Below are 23435 nucleotides of genomic sequence, written 5' to 3' on the forward strand. Positions count from 1 at the left end.
CAACAAGCCTAGCCAGCTGGCTGGCTGCCTGGCTCGCCCTTCCATCCACCAACTGACTTTCGCCATTCCGCTCGATAGTTAACGCCAGCGAAATTACAACGCCGCGCTGTTGATCGAGTAATTGGCCCATTTTTTTTGTTTTTTTTTGTTTCTTTTTTCCCCTTTTTTTTTAAACGCGACTCGCGACACGCACGCGAGGGGAGGAGGGGTTGGAAAAATTTCACGGAGAATTTCGCCGTTTTTTGCGGAAATTTTATCCGGTCGAGCCCCCATCGACGTGTCATTTCGTTCGATTGAATAATCCCTTCACGGTGCTTTGCGAGCGATATATAATCGGGGCCAATAATCGCAGATGAAACATCGGGAGAGTGGAAGAGCGGAAACTTTTTAAATTGGCTTTGCCTTTGCGATTTTCAAACGTTTCCCGATGCGTTTTTCTTTTTTTGTTTTCTTTCTTTTCAAACGTTCAAAACGGAACGATTAAATCTCATCATTTCCCCCATGGCCGGCGTTATCATACTCGAATTTAATTTATCCATCGACGATCCTCGTCACGCTCTCTGAATCGAAAAAAGGGGGGATGCTCGTTGCACGATCTCTCTCGATACTCCGTGGTATTCGAATTCGACCGAGATTTCGAAAAATCAATATCCAGCGCGATAGCCGCGAGAACGGATGGGAAAATGTGAGACGAGAAATGTGTAATTTCGTTCTTTGTGCTTGTGGAAATTAACTATTATCGCCAAATCGCAGGAATATATTTCTTGAAATTTGCAAAATCGCTTGCAAGACTCGTGAGTAGATATTTCTGCAAATTCTTATCATTCATCTTATCACAGATACGTTTAAAAAAGTAGAAGATTGGAGATTAATTTTAATTCCCGTGAATTAGCGGAAACATTCGCGCAACTGTTGCTCCCAGCAATGTGAATTAACATTGTGATGTTCAATTTAAAAAAAAAAGGAGAAACAATCTCACATTACGAGAAGCCATTTATAATTGAAAAACTTCGTGGAATGTTTAGATCGTTCCCGAAACAGCGATGCTGAAATTGTAAATCTATCGTGGGCATCGGGTTTCGAAGTTGTTGAATTGTATCGGCCAAAAATTAAATGCAAGCATTCGTTACGAATTTAATCGAGAATTAGAATTACAGGAAAAAGAACAATTGGAAACCGATATAAAAAGATGAAATTAAATTATTCTTCGTTCTCTTTTTTTGTCATCTTTGGAAATTAGGAACCACGCTTTGTTGAACCAATTGAAGAATATTCGCATCAAGTTATGCTTGCATATGTCTCAACCAATTATTAAAACGAATTAATTTCAAAAAATGATCGTCACTGACAGTTTCCACTATCGCAAATAGTTTTAATCTCCGCGTGATCAACGTCAGCATCAACATTTTTCTTTCAAAAAGAAAAACTAATCATAAAAAAAAAAAAGAAAAAAATTACAATTTCCTATTATTCCATCGAATTTTTTTTTTTTTTTTTTTATTTATGCACATCGCGCGCGTGTTATTTCTGTCAAGTTTCTGCATACGTGTCCCCGTGATTAAAACTCTCGTTTGGTTACACACGTCCCTCGTTGTTGGTTTTTGCTGTCCGTGCAACGAGAACGTCCGTAACAAAGTCCACCGGCTCGCCGGTGGCTTAACATCCAAACTAATATGTCGGTGCGTGAAATTTCAATTTAGAATATGCACGAGCAAACAGCCGCTGGAATAGTTAAGTCCGTGTCTTATGGACGATGTAATCTGGGCTAGCTGGTTTCTTAAGCTGCTTAGCGTCAAAATAACTTAAAGCGTGTCCGCGGCGTGCTACAGAAAGGGCACCGATGTTCCAACCAGTTTAGGGTCCATTCTCACTAATGGAAAACTTCGCGCGCGCCGAAATTAACGCGAGCATAGAGAAAATTTCAATTTCGTTTTATTTTATTCTATTTTATTTCATTTTATTTCATTTTATTTTATTTTATCTTGGTAGTTAATAGCATTTAATCCTAATTAACAAGAGATCGACAATATTGTGAAACTACATATGTTAAAAGTTTTCTACCACTGACAATTCTCGTCAATTTCTTCTTTTTGAAATTTATCTGAAGTTTCTTTGTTGGTAAAAATCACACTTCTGCTCTATTCTCAGACGTTCAATTTATACGCAAGACAGTCGGCAGAACGCGTTTAACGACATCGAAATACTACATAATTCCGGATCCATTGTCAGGTCTGAATAGTGAGATATTCAAATAATGGAAGTTCAAATAATACCGGGGAGAAAGGAGGGGTGGCTCTATTGTATTAAAATTTTTAAACGACTCTCTCTATCTGCCTCGCTCCGTTGAAAGGCCGGAATATTTAGTCGCGAGCCTGGTTAGAATAATGGAATACAGATTGGGCCACGAGAAGTTCTCATGACTTCATGAAACGTCGATCGACATTTATCACGGTCCCGCGTCTTTGCGTCGGAGAGAGAGTAAGAACTCGCTGGCGTCAATTGCATTTCGTGGAAGTAGGATGAGGCAGAATAATGTTACCAGATTTATCATGATTTCGGAATTCAAAGCGAAAATAACGTAGAAGAATACCTATGAAAACAATTAAACTCAAATGATAGTAACAAGAGAAAAGAAATGGTAAAACTTTGTTACTTTCAAAATTTCAACTGAAATCAACTAAATAATTCCATCGACTACGAGTATTAACATTAGACGTTTACTTCCTAGATCAGTTCCTGTATAATTATTCACGAATGTACAATCTATTTATCTTCCAATGAATTTAAATAGCGAATTGACAAAAGATCAAAGATGGAAATTTGAAAAGTGTCTTCTGAAATTTCCATCGCATTTACGAAAATCCACGCAATATGTAGTTTCGTATTCGAAGTGTCGTTTTGTATAATTTCGACGACTCTATGCAATCGGAGATCCAAGTACCGCTTTGACGTCAAAGAAGAACTTAAATTGGCTCTATCTCGGCTCGGTCTGTCCCACTGTTAGATAAACGCGAGCCTAGCGACCGCCGCTAGAAAGCTCCAGCCGATATTTACACGATCGGTAATTAGTCTCTTGATATTTGCACCGGTGACAACGATGTCAATGATCTCGTCGAGGCGAGTAATTATCGTGAAACTTCGAAAGTTGCGGCGTGCGTCGCGCGCGAGCATGTAATCGTGTTTGTGATTAGAATACCTCCGGTTACGTAGGGTGAGGTGTAGGTGTATCAAGAGGGAAACATCGATTATTATCCGCTAACACGCCGCGTTCATCTGCTTGAAAATTACAATCTCGTTGGATATTTTGCTGAAACGTACGAGAGATACGGTTCGAACGAAACCACTTGTAGCTTAATAATAACACCATTAAGCCAAGATGGCCCCGTGTAACGATGTTGTTCCTCGGGAGTAACCGAACACGCGCTTCGTTCGCTCTCAGTACTTAGAGAAAATACCTCGTTCGCGAGACGCGAATTCGTAATTGCCGAGGGCGTAATTGTAAGTTGTTTCAATGGGGTGTTGCGGAATAGGTTGACGCGATAGTTCTGTCGCGACACTTGCTCGGTTTCTGAAGAATTTGGTGTTGAAGGAAAGAAAGAAGAAAGAAAGAAAAGAAACTGTAACATAAATATTAGATCGTCCCATAAATTTGTTTCAGACGCGACGCTTGCTCGGTTTCTGAAGAAATTTTGAAAGGAAAAAAGAAAAAAATAAACTGTAACACAGAGATATCAGGTCATTTCACAAGTTCCTTATTCATGGTGAAATTCGAAGTACATCTGTAAGTGCTATGAAAATGTGTAACTTCTTCCCATCTTTTCAGCAGAGATGTAACGTCGTCGCTGTAGGCTAGAATAGAATATCCAAAGCACAGTGCTTTCTGCCACGTAAAGCAATTTCCTATCAAGCACAACTCAACCAGAAATCAAGAAAGAAGCTAAACTTCTATTCTATAAAAGCCATCTGATAAACATCGCCAATGATAGAACCGAAAATCGGAGAAACTCTGCCAACATATACCCAAAAGACAATGGCACTTCGTTCGTCTTATCTCTTCACCTCGTTCCAATAATCTCTCCGGTGGTTTTCTACGTGGAAGCCGCGCGTCTTCCACCGCGGCGACAGCTCCATCGAATTTCACCTCCCTTCGGGTCATTAGCATCACCAAACTTGGACGAACTTCCGCCAACGAACTCGTCCCTGGTGTTTTGCGGCTCGCTCGGTTCCGCCGCCGCGGGGCGGATTTTCTTAAAGGGGAGGGAGAGCGAGGTCTCCCGCTGGCCGGGGTTTTTCGCTCGCCCAACTCCACCCGGATTTCATTGTCAGTCGGACGAACAACGAGGTGATTATCATCAGCAACGATTGTTCCGCGTCGACCCGCGTCAGGATTTCGCCGCGGCTCCCACCGAGCCGAATAACTCACCGCCCCGAACGCTGTTTGCACTGTTGCGCGCGCCCACGCCGTTTGCATCCCGCCCGTATAAATTTTCACTTTCGGGGCCGAAAATTACGGTAAACTTAGAAACACCCACGCGTCGCTTATCATCGTCGTTCGTCTCGATGCACCGACGATTTACGATCGACCGTGCCACCGCGGTCTCCGAGAGCCTGGCCCTCTCGAATTCTCGAGAGCAGTCCGCTCGTTTCGTTTCGTTTCGTTTCGTTTCGTTTCGTTTCGTTTCGTTTCGTTTTCCTTTCCTCTTCTCGCGAGAGGGTAGAATGGTATTAGAATTTCGTGGGCGAGAAGGCTTCCTTCGAATTTCAAGACGCTACTTGCTACTCGTCAAGCGTGTTAGGAGAGGGGGGGGGATAGTTTCCCGCGAGTTTCCAATTAGGTCGTGCAACTATAGAGATTAAACTGGCCCCCCGTTCTATTTCACAGTTAATTATAACGCCGTATAAATACTAATTGATATTGTGCCGCGTCCCCTTATGCCGATATCATGAATATCCGATTAGATAAATTATGGAAACTCGCGCCATCGGATGTAAAATGCAATCGGATAATTCGCAGGGCCGGTGAGCTTGCAATCGGAGTATAATCGGTTTTGTAACGCCACGCTCGTTGCGCGTTCGTCGTTCCAATTCGCGGAAAGATGCAAATTCGGCGAAAAATTTTACAGCAACGTGATCGATCGGAAATTAATACCAGCCAGTATTTATCGTTGAAATGAGAAACAATTGGATACGTGTGTAGAAACGTGCCAATAAAAAAAAAACAGAGGACGAAGAGCATGGTGTGCATGCGCGCTTCGCCGTCCATCCTGAATTACAGTAAACCTGTTTCCACTATAACTCAACAACACGGCCTATCGTAATTCACTCCATCGCGATTCATTCACCGAGCGTGCGAGCCTATCGGGGCACCTAATGGTTTTCTGCGAGTTTCACGGTCAACGATAACCGCGACGCGGTTGCAATTTCGAGTTACAATTTATGACACTATTGTTTCACGAGCTTGTCGGAGCTTAAGGCAGCCATTGCAACCATCATTAATACACGGTGGTAGATTATTTGTCTGGCAACTGTTGAAATTGTCTTATTATAATAAAAAAAAAATATGTTTACTAACATTATAAAAGATAGAGCGTAGGCATTCGCGTACGCAGTGAGATTGATTTATATAATGTGATTAAGAACAAAACGAATGTGGAACCTTAAAGACACAACTGAAACGTCGCTTAGCATACTACAATATAGACACATCGCGTCCTATATCGTTGTCTTTCAACAGTAACGCCTATATTCATTCTCTTCAAGAATATTTAGCGTGAAAAATCCGTGTTTGAGATTAATTTGTTAAAAAAAGAAAAATCGTCTCTCATTGTATTCTGTTAATCCTTCTTCTCTTTCAATCTAATCAAAGATCTTATCAACGTCTGCATTTGAAAAACATCTCGCACGCTTATTGGAAAGTCCATAGTCCAGTGGCACGAAAACGTCAAGCAAATCCTCGAGCCGTGAGAGCTCGCTTTGCAAACGTCTCGCAAACTCAGCATGCGAGGAGAGTTCTCGCGTAGCGAGGTAGCACGCGAAATTAATTTAACCTAGAAACAAAGGCACGTTTAGCAGCCGATTCTCCTCCGCGAAACAACGTAACAACTCCACTTTCGAGGGGAATATTTCCACGATAGGCAGCAACGCGGCCAACCGGGCTAGAGGCCGGGGCAGTGTACGCTTTATCTTCGGTCTTTTATACTCCTCGTTTCTCCGTGGCGAGCTCTACGAACAGGATTGTAAAACCTGCGTGTAGAACGACGTCGAAACAGGGAGCAAGCAATGAAGGGGAGTCGGTGTTCCGTGAAAAATTCGCCTCGATCCAGACGCGATGCATAAAAGATCCGTGCCAGTAAATACGCGGGGGCCGTGGTCGATTCAAAAAGCGACGTACTCGTGGCGGCGGTGGCTGCTGCTGCTGCTGCCACCCTCGACAACGGGCTGAGGGGGCGTTTATATCATACACGCTTGCACGTCGTAAAATTTGGAATGTTGCCCGAGTATCTGGGTTAAGAGTGCCCACTCGGGCTGCGGCAGTACGAAGAAAAATGCTTCGCGTCGTTCGTGGCCGCCCCTGGATCCCAGCGATCCCCGGACTCTTTAATCGATTTTTCATCCGCCAAAACCTTTCCTCTGGCCTTCGTCCACCGATAAATCCTCGATACATCGACGCGACCTCGCCTCGATGATGCCTGCGAAAGCGGCCGTTCTCCGCTTTGTTTCGAATTAAGAATTATCCAGTCTCTCCAGAGTTTTCGCTATGGTTATTCAGTTGGTTAACAACTAGAGGTTCTAGAGACTCTTGATACTTATTTTTAACGAGCAAAAATATCTGCCGGTCTCTGTTCATTTGCAGGGAATTTGAAGTACGCAAAAATACGGAAAATTTGTAGAAAATATTCAAAGGGAATTGATAATCATCGCAATGTGTAGAAGAAACAATCTTCTGTTCGTAAAAATTTAAAGAGCCTATTAAATTTATTGATAAGCATTCTACAATTCGAGCGATCAATTTGACTGCATTGCAGAATATTCGTAGTACGTTGAACTTTACGTTTAGAAATAAACAGCTTAGAAGAACCAAAACTGCTTTCGAATGGAATTCAGTTTTCTCCATCGCCAACAAAATTTCGTGTCTTTCCGTATCGTAATTAATGGCCATTTTTATTCACTTCCTTAATCAATATGTTTCTATATATTTACATTTACTGCTTCGAAGAATCATACGTGTATGATTGGTCATTTAGAAAATATCTCAAATGCGTTCCATTTCGTTCCATTTCGAAACTAATTTGATAGGAGATACAAACTCACGTCGCTACAACTAGAATACGCCCTACGTTGAATAATAATTGCCATCACCATGTCAAATTCGAGAAAGTAGGAAAGTACGATGAGACTTCGCATTGGCTAGGCTCGAGTAATTCAACGTTGAATGATACGAAGGTAGGAAAACGAAGCAGACATCTCGCGCGGCTAAGACATCTCGGAGGCACATGAACGGTCGGCTTAAATAATCGAAGATGCTTGTCCGGAGCGTGAGTACCAGCAGCTGCTCGTATATCAAACGTCAGTAAGCCGGATTTATTGCGTCTCGAAGTTTAACAATGTCCAGTGGAGTCCGGGCCGATCGGCGGGTGACTTTAAGGCGAGTTCGCAACGAGCTTCCACTCCGGGCCTCGACCGCCAGCTTCCGTTACGATTCGACCGGAAGTTGGCACGAGTTCATTGGTAACGCGTGATCCCCCATTCATTCGAAAGAAAACAAAGTCCCTCTTCAACGGATTACGGAGCAATAAACGAACTGCAACCTTTCCACCGTGCTCGCTATCCAACAGTTTATGATTTTTGATTAACGATTTGTAGCTTTTACGATGACATAAATCGAAGCACCAAGGAATATGGAGTCAAATTGGGTTGAGTAGACTATTTAGACTATTTAGTATATTAGACCTCTTTAGTATTCAATATATTAGATATTTAGACAGTATATTGTTACGCAGTTTGCAGTATATTATATTATTATGCATAGGATACGGTGCAGTATATTTATTGTAATTTTATTCAAATCGTGTGAAAATTCTGCGACAAACTACGAGTATCGTTCTTGTCGAAAATTTAATTAATTCCGACGTCAAGAAATTAGAATCATTGAGGTAAATGTATTGTCGTAATCATGAAAATGTAATTAACAATCGTTTGTTTTTCGTTTGTGATTGATTGATTTAATGTTGGAGACATGTTTATTTCAAATTTTTATTTCGACTTGGCAGAGAATCGAGGACCCAAAGAATTTGTCAGTTAGCTGGAGTTAAGATTGTTGGTTAAGCAGCGGTAGTGGATATTTGTTAAAGCGTCGCTGTAATATATTTTAAGCAGGGAATTTGATTTGGAGTTGAAGGGGAATTAGCGAAAATCAACTTAGATGTTATCTGACAGGCGTTAACTACCTTTTACTCGCAGTTCTCCAAATCTAGTTGAGGCAAAGTTTATAGACTCATCCAATTAACTCTTTGCAGTTCTTACAATTTCTGAAAGCTCCTTTCCCCCGGAAAGGAAAGATCGTATTACAGCCGGCTGGTACTTCGCTGCACGAAATATCGAACTTACTATTTCCGAGACTGTGTCCTTGTCTCTAAGCCTGTTAATAAGCATTAAACGTTACCGCACTTTCTGCAAGATGTACAGAGGTAGTTGAACACTTGTCACGGGAGAAGTTTAACGAATTACGTGAATTTTTATTTATTTATCGCGAAATACGGCTGTCACAATTACGCTAGTTAGCTACTAACCCTGTTTTTCTTGTTTCACCGGCAATGAAACTCTTACATTGGAGGTTATAATGAAAGTATACGTAATATTTATGTCAGAGAGATTAAATCGATTGAAATAGGAACCAAACTTTCATCTAGAAATTATCCAAATTTCTAAAAATGTGAATCTCTTTAAAAACCTATGAATTGGTCATTTTTACCATTTTGGTAGTGTTCTAGTGTTAAACATGTCTCAATTTCTAAGCATGTTTTCAGATTTGTTTCAAACTTCACCAACGTAATAAGTGATAGACGTGAAATTTCACAAGATAGACTGTAACATTCACAAAAATTCATAAAAACGAATTATTTTCGCTAGTAAATGTAGGTTTGCTACACTCACTTTGTTACTTCACTTTTACTCAAAGAAAAAAAAAGAAAAAGAAAAAAGAAAAATCGAGTCAGATTAAGTGAATAGTGTAAACGTCACTCTCATCGACCGGCTCGCAGCACGATTGAATTGCGACAGACTTTAAGACGAATCGCCGGTGTTAATTGCTGTCCCGATGCATCGTTTCATTGCCGTTCTCCGTGGCAATTGTTGATACGTTATCGTATCGACGATTATTCGTGTAATTTACACCGGTGTATCGCGCGGCCCTCCCCGAAATCGATTATTTGCCACGTTTAACTTCCATCAGCATCCAACCAACTGTGTTTATGCGCCCGACAGTTGCAAACAGGAATTGCGTGCAATTAGACACAAACTGCCACGGCGCAGCTTGGAGTCATCTTCAAGAGAATGGACTTCTATGGTGTTTAGCTGTCGGTGGCGATGCAATCGCGTGGAAAATTTATTCCGAACGTGGAAATATTTTCTTCCAAGATGCTATTGCATCTGTTTCTTTGTTTCTAAGCCTCGAAGTGAATTTATGTTTCAACGATCGGAGCAGAGATTATTATAATAACAAGTTGGCTTGTTATTTTTCTGCATTCAAATTATTTTTTTTCTTTCACAATCTAGACCAATGATGGCGAACCTATGATCCGCGGGTCAGACACTGGCCCACGCAGGCTTTTTAAATGACGCGTTGATTTTTATAAACTTATCGTCATATATATATAAAAGAATTTTAATTATTTTTCAAAAAATGTTGAAAAAATTACAAGTGTTCGGTTCGAGCTTAAAAGTGAGAAATAAATGCATAATTGTGTTTTATGAAGGATTTACGACTTGGTTATGTATACATATAGGTATTTTAAGTCTCAAATGTTATATGAGTTAGTTGTGTCCAAAAACTTTTATACAGCGCTTACGATTAAACAGATGTAATAAACACTGGATCCCATTCTCAGAATGGGTAGCTTTGCTAGTTTTTTTTATATAATGAAAGAGAGAACAGACAATAAAAAATATTAAGGAATAAAGTATATATTATCTAATGTATAGTGCAGGGGTGACTGGGCATGATGTCACCCCTTTTATATCAATTTTCTTGACGTCGACATTTATTGTTTGCTCTCCACTTGCAAAAGTAAAAGTTGTAAAACAAAAAGGAAACGTAAACGTTTTTAGAGGATTATAAAAGTGAGAACCAAAAAACAATAGTTTCTAACCATCCTCCCCTTCCCCTTTCCAAGTAGTACTAAAAAAAAATAATGAACAAAATTTGACCTACTTTTCGAAAAGATTCACCGTCACTGATCTAGGCTCTAAATCGACTATACGTAGGTGTCTTGGTATTTGTGAAAGTTTTCATTTTTCCTTTGGTCAAACGAGGAATCGTCGATTGTCACGTTACTTCCACCGTAGCACAGGTGTACTCGTGTGTAAAGATCCTAAAGCTTCTACTCTAATTCTACTCTACGTTATTCGCCCGTTTGCCAGCAAACTCGAAGCTTTCGACACAACCTCTCTTGTTGCTCCACCGATGTATTCGCTATTTACAGAAATTTTTCCAACCACTCTCTTTCTCTCTCTCTCTCTCTCTCTCTCTCTCTCTCTTGTGAGAACGCGAAACGAGTGGAACGCGACGAACGAGAACGTTAAACGATCGGCAATTAATCGAGGATTGATTAATCTCGAGGACCGCGCCGCTAAGAATTGCATCGTCGCTAATTATTCGGTGGAAAGTCTTCGGTCGTGAACGACGAAGACGCAGACAGGCTGAATCACTGAAATTAGGTTGCCAAGTGGAAGACGAGTGTCATTATTATAAGAGGGAGAGAGAGGAAGGGAGGGGAGTTAATCGGATTTACCGGCCGAGCAATTCAGCCGACTCGAAAACTGGCAACATCGTTCAATTTGCATAACGATGTAATTTAACGCATATCTGCTTGGTCGAAACGCTTCTTCCCCGTCAACGTAATCATGGCCACCGGTGTTTACGCAGCTTTCGAATTTTCCCCGATAACCCCCCCGTTTAACGCCGGATCCCCGTGTTTCCCGTAATAATTTTAACACACTGGCTTCCAACGTTCGCTCGCGATGCACGGAATTTCAGCGTTTCAACGACGAGCTTTTCGCTTCTCGGTGAAAAGTCCAGTCTTTTGAGTTACGCGTTGTTAGATAAAAATTGGTATGAAATGTTGTAGTACATAGTTAGCAAGTTTATTAGACTCTTGCAATTGATTTGTGGTTTGTTGTTGGTCAGGTTTTCACTGTTTCCACGTCATTCGAAGATTCTTATTACTATTAGGTGACGTTTCTTCCTTTTTACGAAACAAAGGATTATCAACTCCTGATTTTCAGGCTAGATTTTATGGTATACAGTCGAGTCAATGTTCTTAAGCAATCAACTTCTCTGGAAAGATACATTTTCGAATACAGATCGAGTATAGATCGTCACGTTTCAGATTAGTTTGAAGCACAACCTTCTCCCTTCCCTTCAAGCCCCCCCGTTATTAAATTTCATTAACGCTTCGCAACGACGAAGCTGCGCAAGAGTGAGAAACGTGAAACTCGACGAGAGAAAAGAACGAAAAGTACTGCACAACCTCCGTGAAAATATAAGCGTTCGTCTCTTCATCGAACCGCACGCTCGCGGCAATTAAGCCACGGAAGGAAACCGCGATTAGAAGGCGGCCGTTAAGGAAGAAGCTTCACGTGCACGTGTCTCGTAAGAAAGAACAGAAGAAGAAGAAAAAAAAAGAAAGAAAGAAAGAAAGAAAGAAAGGAAAAAAGGAGGAGAAAGAAAACTGCTCGCTTGCACGAAGCTTGCTCGCGCTTCTAATAAACCCTAATGTTCTACCAGAGATATTAGCATCGCCGGTAACGACGGGCGGACGTCGCGACGCCGGGTGTCGGCGGTTTCCACGCCGGGGTGACAAAAGAGCAGCCACCCTTTCAGCGTTCTTTCTTTTCCTTTTTTCTTCTCTCTCTCTCTCTCTCGCTCTCTCTCTCGCCGCACTGTTAGCTCTCGCTCTTTTTCACTGCCATTCCAGAAGTACCCCAGGTAAGCTCATTGCCGCTGCTTACAAAGCTTACCTTCCCTCGTCATCGTCGTCTTCTTTTTCCTCTGCCTCTTTCATCCCCTCCCCATCCTGTATTTCTTTAACTCTTTTTGGAAACTCGGCACGAGCGGTATCGCGTTCCTTCTTTCCTTTTTCCTTTTTGTCTTCCCTTTCTTTTTTTTCTTTTTTTTTTCCTTTTTCTGCAACGTGGGTTTCTTCACGTTCTTTCTCGTTTCACGTTCATTCCGATGAAACTTAGCGGATCAAGGCTGGCTCTTTCCCCACTGCGATTGGTTGATCGTAGACGTAGACGTGGCAAGCCTAATTACACGTTTTGCAGTTCATCGAGACAGTGGGTCGAAATTTTCTTTTAATTGAATTCAGTTGACAGAAATAAATAGAAGATACTGTCAGCTCGAATTGCTAGAAACTGGATTTCACGAATTAATTTGGATTTTAATACGACTCGCCCCGTTGGTAAATCAACTCGCAGCGTGAGAACATGATAGGTTCCAATGGAAAGTTGACACGTTTCTAACGTGTGTAATATTTAATTATCCACGCGGAAAATGATTTCAGACACGGAGGGGGGGAGGGGTAATTTTTCGTCGCGTTTACGCACTCGCCGCGAATTCCATGGTTTTCCGCCGCCTCGCGTGTGCGAAAGTTCCTGATTATTATTACTGGCAGCTCGACCTGGAAACTGCATAAATCTGTCCTCGAAATGGTAGTTAGTGCAATTAGAGGCAGACGAGCGGTTCTTTGCAAATTTCCACGGTGAACAGTCTTTTCGCGATGAGCTTCGCAATTTTGCATCGCGCGCGGGGATGTTCACACTTTTAAAGCCCCTCCCCTTTCTCCGCCATTGTCCGCCGGCACAACCGTAAAGTGTGCCCCTGCTCTGAAGAACAGACAGTGAAACAACAATAATAATAACGTACAATTTCATTCGGAAACAAAAGGAAAGAGAAGTTGTTAGCGGGATTATATATTTTTTAATTAATGCGAGACCCTCTGCAAGTTTCTACGAAGCTTATTTTCGTAAAAAAAAAATATATATATATATATGTACATGCCTAAAATGAGAAGAGAATGCCTTTTTTTTTATGTTATTTATTTATAATCTGCGAAATCACGTAAAATATTCAAAGTATCGTCAAATATTCAACGGATCCTAGCTTGACAAATTATTAATCGTTTGCTTGCTCTAAATTATATGGAGCGCGATAATAGTTAGGTCAAATGGTCGAATCGTGCGTTTGACCAACTGAAAAGGCACAAAGCTACCGACGTTGATTAAAAAAATTGGCCTGATGAAACATTCGCGAAGCCTGACAGTGTTTTCGAAGCGCTTTTGGACATGACAATCGGAAGCCTCTGGCAACTTTGCTTCACTTTTATCGTGTCGTTCAACGCGTACATCCGCGCCGTTTATTTTTTTAAAAAATCCACGTACGCAAGAGCGAACGCCGCCGGGATACTTTCGTTCGTACGCTGCCCCTAAATCTTCAGCGAAGTACCAGCGCAACAATAATAAATTATACGAGATAATAAATTCACCCCGAGGATTTTAGTCAGCGAATAACATCGCGTGCGTTTATTTTATTTGAAATGATTTAAAATCATTTTAACAAAGAGATTTTCGATTTTCATTTAAACGTTTCTTCATCTCAATGATATTCAGCAAATACCCAGGACTTTCAAATTTAGAAAAAAAAAAAAAAACAAAACTGAGTATCAACCGATAAATTTCCCTTAAATTTCCTTAAAATTCTGAAAATCTTGTATTCTTTTTAATTTTAATTTAATTTCTTTCTATCGGAAGAAGCAAATATCTTTACGCTTCAATTGTATTAATTTGATTGTTTTTATTTCGACAGAGTCAAATAAAATATTCTAAAGTATAATTAAATAAAATATTCTAAAGTATAATTAAATAAAATATTCTAAAGTATAATTAAAATATTCTGCAAGATTATTTCACGAAGTGTTGATACCTTTAGGCACCTCGATCTCGAATGAATCATATTTCTAAATTTACGTGCAACTGTATGTAATTTAATCGCTGTGTCTACAAAAGTAGAATATTTCTTTCTCGTAAGAAACAGCTCAGGCGAAACATCACGCTGCAATAATGTCGTGCGATACGACCCGGAAAAGACCAGGAGGAAGAAGACCTGTCCCCTGTTTCTTTTTAACCCTTTAAAGCAAGAGTCTCCTAGATTCCCGGTTGACACGGGCGGAGAATGTCAAAAAAAAAAAAAANGAAAAAAAAAGAAAAAAGACGGAAAAGAAATGATATCGCTATCTGTTTTTCACGATACAAGGAAAGTATTTCATTCGGGAGCTAGGACGAGCTACGTTCCTCCACGATGCGACAATTTGTTTTTTCTTCTTCTTCTTCTTCTCTCTCTTCTCTTCTCTTCCCAAGCAAACCCGCCGATCAATTCTTCTCACTCGCACGAATGATATTTTAATATCCTCGAATTGATTTATATTTAACGTCATTCTGAGTTCCCGCGTGGTAATTATATGTTTGCGATATAACGTCGAAATGAAAATTGAATTAAAATGCAATTAATATATGGCGGACGGATGTGCGACGAGTGCTGGAAAACAAGCCGTGGAAATTCGAAGGGGATCGCGTGCAACTTTAATTAACATTACCTTTGAATTCGTAATTGAATTTCGTGAAAACGATGTATTCTGGAAAGTAATAACGCGATTCTAAATTAGTCATGTGAGCGAACCGTAACGCTCGTATCTAATTACGAACGAACGATCGACTTTTTATCCCCCTGCTCCTTTTCGCACGCGTTGCGTATTTTCTTGCTGGAACACTTGAATGAATTAAACCGAATCGTGGTTTGCAGCTACGTAACATAATACGTTGATTTGTACGATACGAAGTTATCACGATCGTTCGATACTGGCACAGCTGAGGTTCTTGAAAATTTTCGAACCGTCGAAATTTGTAATTTCTTCTTCTTTCTTTTTAACTCGTCTGACTAAATGCGCAAAGCTGATTGTCGAATCAAGCATCGCGAAATGATCGTTTGTAGCCGATCGATTAATTGATGGGCAAGTTTACCATTTGACGGTCTATTGTCCAAGAGATTTAGCCACGCGGATGCCAGAGCGTTTCCGAACGTAGCTCTATATACATATATTTGCTGAAACTGTTCAGTCCTTGAGGGACTGCCAACTGTTTGAGTTTCCAACTACTTTATCTCCGATTACATTCAAGATACCGATACGATTACTGGCATTAATCCTACCTACTGCGGTATTAATTCAACTAATTTTCGCATTATTGCAACAGGAGGAATTCAATAGTCAGTTATCGCGAACACGTCTAAACCACTATGCCAAGATTCGAAGATTCTGAATATTTAAAGGAAAATAACAAGTTAGAGGGGAGACAAAAACTTAGAATTTTACAGTTTTAAGAAAGTTGGAAGCTCGATTTCTTGAGAATTGGAGAGACAAATTAGAATTCTACAGTTTCAGGAAATTAAAAACTGGGAAATTTTAAGAGGATAGACTTTCCTCGGAGAATTAAAATAGACAAAATTATAGCTTTTTGTTAACGAGCGTTTATTCTTATACGACTATATTTCTAATGGGCGTGGTGTTGAAAAATAAAATTGAGAAAAAAAGTGTTTAGATACTTTTAGACAACAGTGTACCTTCAAAGTCGTGCGTTACACGCTTCTCTAGCATCTCTCATCGTAAAATCGACTTGATTTCAGCGCGGAAATAAATTCGACGCGATTATTCACCGATCGGTCGGAGATAATCATTCAATGAAATGCCAGGCTGCAACTGCGCCGTATCTCGCGAGCCTGATCGCGTAGGATTCCGCTCTCTTAATCCTTCTCGAACATCAGTTAAGCGTGAGCGATCCCATAAAAACGCGCATTAAGCGAAGATTAAACCGGTGGGGAAAAATCTTCCGCCTCTCGGATCGTCCTCCTTCCTTCATATCGATGGATCTTGTAATTTACATTCGACTAAACCAAGCCCGTTTCTTTTCCTTTTCGTTCGTGACGATCGGTGCATTAACGCGCGTTTACAGTTTCAGTATTTAATTCAATTTAAACGTATGATTTCCTCGATCGCATTAAAAGTCCTTGCTCCAAATAAAATCGCTTATTTTTGTAAAATTTCGGGGCAATTTTTCTTTTTTTTTTTTTTTTTTTTTTTTTTTTTAAGTGATGAAAATGAATTGGGAGCTTTTCACAGAAATTTTNTTTTTTTTTTTGTTTAGAATTTATGCTAGTACTTTTCAATCTTCATTTGCAGCTAATTTTTTCCAATGTCTGATTGCGAGACAAAATGTGAGATCAAAGATTTACTCATAAATGCTAATAAAAGATATTTCTCTCGCCGCTTCTTCCACCACCTACAGCGATCCCTGCGAGCTTTATTAAAATTGCCTTCATTGTCTCGAAAATTACGATAAGGTTCGCGACAAGGCTTTTCTTCTGAAATATTCAGCGGACGATAATCGAAGGATTAGCGTGGCCAATCTTCCGCAGAGATGAATGCAAGTAAATTTACATCCAGCCAGCGTTGCGTCGTTTTGTCTTTATGAACTCGTGCAGAATATCGCTGAAACGGCCAATATCTTCCAGCAGCAAACAAGCTACAGTTTAACTTTTTTCCAACTGTTCCATTTTACTGCAGGTACAATTATTCGATTTGAAAAAAAAAAAAAAAAAATATCCCATTGAAGAGGCAGAGAATTCGAGAACTATTTGCACAGACTTTCATTTCGCTGATGCTCGATCTTCCCCTCCTCTGTAGACGTAACACGCGAGAAACGTTGTTTCGACGAGCTGTCCGATCGAACGATTTGTTTTGTCCGTCTTGTTAATGGTTCTCATCATTTACGGGGTATAATCATTCGAGACGATCTGCAGCTAGACCGATGAAACACGTGACAAAATGTGTTTCGCGCCATCGATCACTCCCCTACCGGGCGAAAAAATGGCATCGCGCCGCGTTTCCTGGTCCCAATATGGACATTACGTTTTTACACGAACGGCATCGATCGGTATTTTAAAGGGTGAAAGATTGAAGAGCGCGAACATCGCGTGGAACACCAACGTCGATTAAAAAGGAATATATTGCTCGAGATATACATATATATTTTTTTTGCTGCAAACTTTTACCAACATTCTTTCACACCTCTGTCACTTTTGAAGTGTCGAATGGCTTTCGGACAAATAAAGAGCGTTACAGTATTTTCAAATTCTTTGTCTTTTCAACGTTTCGTCTTTAATTGCAATTCTTGCAATTAATAATCTCTCTTCCTTTATTTCCCATTTTATTCGTGTCCTCTTCCCGGAGCTTGCAATATTTTCCAATATAATTTTAAACATTCGTTTTATTAAACTTTCATGCTTTTAACTGCCTCTCTCTCTCTCTCTCTCTCTTTTTTTCTTCTTTTTTTTCTTCCTCAGAGACAAACGAAGAATATTTTCAAATATATCGTTGTTGAACTTTTTTACGTAAGCTCTTTTTTATCTGTAAACGATACGTCTATCTTTTTAACCATTTTTCCACTCCCACGTTTATTCTTGTCCTTCCCTTTTTTTTTTTTTCGGCTTTTTAGCACTCATCAATTTTACCATGACCAGCGAAGGTTTCTATCAGGCAACAGTTCAATGACTTCGAACGAACAGAAGAAGAATGTGTCTAGTCACTGTTGAGATATCAAATTCGTGCAAGAATAACGGGCATCTGATTCACGCTGTTTCATACCGCGTGGCGACGACGACGATATCAATTTTCACTTTGAATTTCAACCTATGAAATTCCCCCCCGTTAATACCACGATTTTTGCATTTCGCGGTGTTTTGCGCATATTGTCCGAAATCCGCGCCGTGTCGAAAATATTCGCGCGTGATTTGGTTGACCCGCCGATAAGCTTTTATCGCTGTTATCCTTTTCTTTTTTTTTTTTTTTTTTTGTTTTTTGTTTCGTTTCGTTTTTCAGAAATTTTATAATCCTTTAATCCGCCGGGATCGGATTGGACGTTTATTTTTTCGAATCTCGTCTATCGGGCACTGAAATTTAGCATTTTCTTAAATGTCAACAATTTTGAATACAAAAAACAGTTGAAACAAATAACAAAATTACACAAATTCGCCGATCTTCACTTGCACGAAAGTCAACAAACTTCGTCTTCAGATAGTTCGAATGAAAAAAAAAGTAATCTCCCGAACGATAACGCAGAGACATTTTCGTTCACCGCCGATCGATAGCTCGCCGACGAGAACAATGCGCGTCGCCTGAAAGCTCGTAACGACGCGGCGTTAGATGAAATACCGAACGATAATTAAACAACACTTGGACAGAGGCGCCTGGAAAGAGAAAAGAGAAAAAAAAAAGAATACAGGAGGGCGCCCCCAGGTTCCTTTTGTTTCAAAACAGCCGCCGATGCAACGGTGCGTGCACACACGGCGCTAATAAATCACACAGCCGAAGAGTGAAAACATTTATTCGGCCAGTCGCACGCGGCAAATCCGGGAGGGGAGGGGGGGGGGGGGAGGCGAAATCTTTTTATCGGGCTGGCGCTTTTGTCCGATAGTCGGTGGGCCGGAGACATACGCGCGTACACGCCAGCCCGGATTATTCGTGTAATCGCGAGTTCCGCGCGCGCGATAGCATCGTGCTCGCACCCTCGTCGCCACGATGATGAATGAGGGAGCATCTTGGCTACGTTCAATCGATGAACCTGCTAGGTTATTCCCTCATAACCCCCGTCTGTGCTCGTTCGTGCGCCAGATACCTTACCACGCGATATCTTACTATTATTGGAGGATTACAGATATTTATGGAATTTCATATTTTCACCAGGAATTCCAACGTACGTACGTTCGTTCGGCATACTAAACGTTCTGGCGGAGAGAAGGCACTAGCCCAGTAGATAAATAGATAAACTTGTCAGACTTATCCTCGCGTGCGAGTGGAAACGAGATTCGAAAGAACCGCGAGAATACCCGAGAGTCGTGTTTGATTCCCGTAGAAGCAGAATTTCGTACGAGCAGCAACACGACTGCAATTTCGATTCACGATTTAACGTTGCCTGGTGCGTTTCGAAGTTTCGAAACCTGCCCCTCCTCTGCGTTCGCGACAATTTCACTCGCGCGTAATTACTCGCGCGGGCCATTATAAATGCACACCGGCGAGGAAACATTCGCGTGCTAATCAGAAAGTAGGTCGAACCGAATCCCCAGGATAGCTGAACCGAGGCTCCCGCTGCTTATACATACGACGCGATTCGCCCGCGATATGAATAATTTATCGGCATCGGATATCGGATAATAGCCTTTCTAAAATTGACACAGCCTGGAAAGCAGGCATTTAGCGACTATTTGACGGCGATGGCTCGACGTCCCAACCCTTCTTATCGCTTCATCCCCGCCGCAACCGCTCCGCGCAGGTTACGACGCTGAAAATTTAAGGCGTGACCGACATTCACGGCTGACGAGCGATACCGACATTGGCCCAGTGCAACGATCGAATATTTCATAATTAATAACTGTGGGTGGGTGGGTGTGCGCGCGCTCGTGTGTTGACAGAGCGACTAATTTTTAATAAGCACTGTGAAATATGAAATACACATTAACCCTTTGAGTGTTTTATTGACACATTCATCCGAACTGTGGGAGAAGCGTGTAACAAGTCGAAAAGTTCATTCGCCTTTGTCCAACTTCCAACACGCAAGCAAGCTGATTATTTTCTGTATCGTTTCGAACGCTCAAAGGATTGGTGTAAACACGCTTTATTATATTATATTTTGCGCTTTAAAGTGATAATGATTCGCAGTTCTGATTATTACATACTCTCGAAGTTTCCATCGCGTTAATAACGCGTTCGGAAATGTTCGAATTGAAAGACTTAGGCAATAATGTCTGAGTGTAATGGCGAGTGATTAATGGGAGGGAATAATTTTTGTTCGCAGAGGCACGAGCCAGAATAAGCGGCCCGCCGGATATCTACGTGAAAACCGGCAGTCTCCTCACGCTCACTTGTCTCATGTCTCAAGGACCTCACGATTTAGGCACAGTGGCTTGGTTCCGTGGTAGTAAGCCGGTGGTGACGTCTCCACACTCGGAGAACGACGTAAACGGCGAACCACGCATCACCGTCGAAACCGAGTGGAGCGACGCCCTCACGTCAAGGTGCCATTTTTTTATTCACTGGTTTGCATCGATATATATTCGTTAGTGGCGAAAATTATGGGAATGAGGAAGAAGTATCTCCCTTCGTAATTGTTATTATTGTCAGAAGAAGGTACGACCAGTCCATTTTTATTGATTTTCAGCCCGCCAGGAAGAAATAATCGAAAAAAAAAAGAAAAGATTCAAACTCCATATCGGAAATTATACTCCGCAAGACCATCGATCATTATCAGAATATACTGCAGAAATTGAGGATGCAGCTAGTTTCAAAATTAAAACAACATCGATAGGAGAATCAATCCCAATCCCGCCCTCGGAACGGAACGACATTAGTTATTGGTCAACATATTACCTGGTTAAGCGCATAAACCAAGCATGGACAAGCTTTCAATCTCAAAACTAGAACAAAACAACCATACACGCTGCAACGGGCCGAATCCCCCTCGGTACATCTAAATATACTTATCGAAACTACAGACATTATTCAACACGTTACTACACGACACGAGCAAACTAAATCACTTACACCGAAACTTTCAAAAGCGAAACAAGTATATTCATCATGCGAGAGGCAACAACATCCACGTACAATAGCAACTCCGCCATTCTCTCGCGTTACTAACACATTTTCCCTCGTGTGTGTGTTTTTTTAATTGTTCCACGGTTTTTTTTTTTAGTATCTTTTAATTGTTTCGAGATTCGAAGTGTGAAAATCTGAATATCAATTGATATTTTGAGCTGTATATTTCGATCAACCGTAAAAAAACTTGATGAAACATTTCAATTTTCATTATATTCCCATTTAACGGAGATTTCAACACTTTCGTATATAAAGTAATCTTTTTAAGCGAAACTATTCTCACTCAATTGCCAATTTATTGCCATTTCCGAAAAACGAGCTCAACTGGATTTATCCAACAAATACCAATTTTTAATACCGCATCGTTCGCGTCAGAATTCGTAATTCAGATGTAATAGATTAGCTAGATTTCACGTAAACATTATCTTTATTTTTAACTTCGTTCTCCTTTAAAAGGGGCGGCAAAATATCTCACTCTCTTAACCTTTTCACTGCGGCGCACTTTCGGAGCGAACAATCAGCACAGACGGCGCGATATTCTACTGTTAAGTGTTGCGACTGATTGTCCACTGACTACTGACCAAAACAGTATCTGGAGATTTGATACTATTCTCAGAGGTTGAAAAAATACATAATTACAAATAAATTAAAAATATCCAGCATCTGATCTATTTTAAGTGGTTTTCTAAGCTATTTTTAATTTACTTAATTTGCACATTCCTTCAATAATAATTCGTGAACAAAAATGCAAAATTGATAATGAGGAACAAATTTATTTTGACAATTTTAACACAATGAGAACAAAAATAATATAAACGAATAAAGATAGTAGAGACAATTTAATAATTGATTTAATAATGTGTGATATATTCTGAAGCATGGATCAACGCATAAACCTACTTCGCATTCTTTGCATTAGATATCTAATTTCCCGTCAGATTTTATATTTAGTACATACCACACACTTTCGCGCTTGATTCTTTCTTTTCGCAGCCGGATTAAAATATTTAATTGGAAAATGCCTTTCAATAAGACGTAATGGATTATCACTATTCCTTTTCCCTTGATATATATTTGAAGTTTGTAGATACTTTCCAAATACTTGTTGGATCAATTTTAAATGAAATTCCGCGAAAGGTAATTCTTTACTTGATACATATTTATACAAAACATATGAGTTCTAAATACTTACATCTAATAAATGAGAAAAAAATTTTTTGTACCACTTGTAACTTTTTCTTATTGATTCAAGGGTACTAATATGGCGATATCAGTCTTATCGACAATTCCCATGAAACGATTATATTCTTGAACTCTTCACGTCGGTTTTTGTGTCGGTAATTTTGTTCGGTAATTAACCTTCTATGTGTGTCTACCATATCAGTGTAATGCAAGCTGGTCAACATCCAGATTTCTCTCTTATCCTGCCATTTGATGCATAGTATTCCGTGTAGACAATTCTGAACAACAATGAAAACTGCACAATGTGAAGACAACTGACTGAACAGTATTGAAAGAAATATCGGTGTACAGTTGCTATGTTACATAGGTCGATAAATTCCATGTTGAAGCAATTGGTAAAACAGTTACAGTGTTACAGTAAGAAAAACATGAAGGGCGTATATTTACGTATATTCGTATATATTGATAGACGTGTGAGGGCGTATATATACACCCTTTAGCAGTGAAAGGGTTAAGCGCTGTATTTCCACATCTACCGTCCCAAACTTTCGATTCTTTCGCCGAGAGATCTCGAAAACGTGCGGTCGAGAGTCGAACGAGAGCAGATATCCGCGCGATGCCGAGATTTGTCTCGAGAGACAAATCAAGTAAGTGGTAAGAGGGGTCGAGCACGCAACTAGGAAGAAGCCACTGGGGAATGAATTTCTCGTTCTTGAGAAATTAGGCTGCGAGAGGCCTCTGGGGAGGGGCGGGCGGTGGTGCTCGTAAATTTGTCGACGTGAAACGCCGGCCTGACAATCGTCAATCACGTCCAAAAACAGACGCAGCCCATTTGCAGGCTGCAATATTCCCGCGACATAGAAACGCCAGCCGAGGCTGACAAGGGCCAGCTAGAAATGCAGAGCATGCCCGATGCGTCTTCACGGTGCACGGGCTGCCTGACAAAGGAGTACCCTGTTTCCTATCCTATTCGAGGACCGGCTGAATATCATACAACGTGCCAAGGCACGGTCTGAATATGCGATCGGAGAAAAGGTTATGATTAGTGATGGCAGTCCGGGTTCGATATACACTTACACGGCGATACCTGTCGCGGAAATATTTCGTGCTCCTCCAATTTTATTTGACCCGCGTTTAACGCCACATCTGACCAATTTATTTATTTATTCACGGACGTAAGAAATTTCGACGATTTCTCGCACAAAAATTTTTCTCGCGCAAAGTTTTTCCCATTTTTTACCATTTTCTTTCATTACATTTTACTGTTGTATATAC

General features: G+C 40.6%; 1 protein-coding gene across 1 annotated transcript in view; it reads left to right on the forward strand.

Moving 5' to 3' along the window:
- The first annotated feature begins 17195 nt into the window (after positions 1-17195).
- The window catches only part of LOC122531284, a 54727-nt gene continuing 48487 nt past the window's right edge, over positions 17196-23435 (forward strand). The window contains exons 1-3 of the mRNA XM_043659089.1: positions 17196-17302; positions 17849-17853; positions 20179-20398. Coding sequence (XP_043515024.1) covers positions 17196-17302; positions 17849-17853; positions 20179-20398 — 332 coding nt within the window. The remainder of the gene's footprint in view (positions 17303-17848; positions 17854-20178; positions 20399-23435) is intronic.

Source organism: Frieseomelitta varia, unplaced genomic scaffold (genome assembly GCF_011392965.1).
Source record: "Frieseomelitta varia isolate USP_RPSP 00005682 unplaced genomic scaffold, Fvar_1.2 scaffold_382, whole genome shotgun sequence".
NCBI lineage: Eukaryota > Metazoa > Arthropoda > Insecta > Hymenoptera > Apidae > Frieseomelitta > Frieseomelitta varia.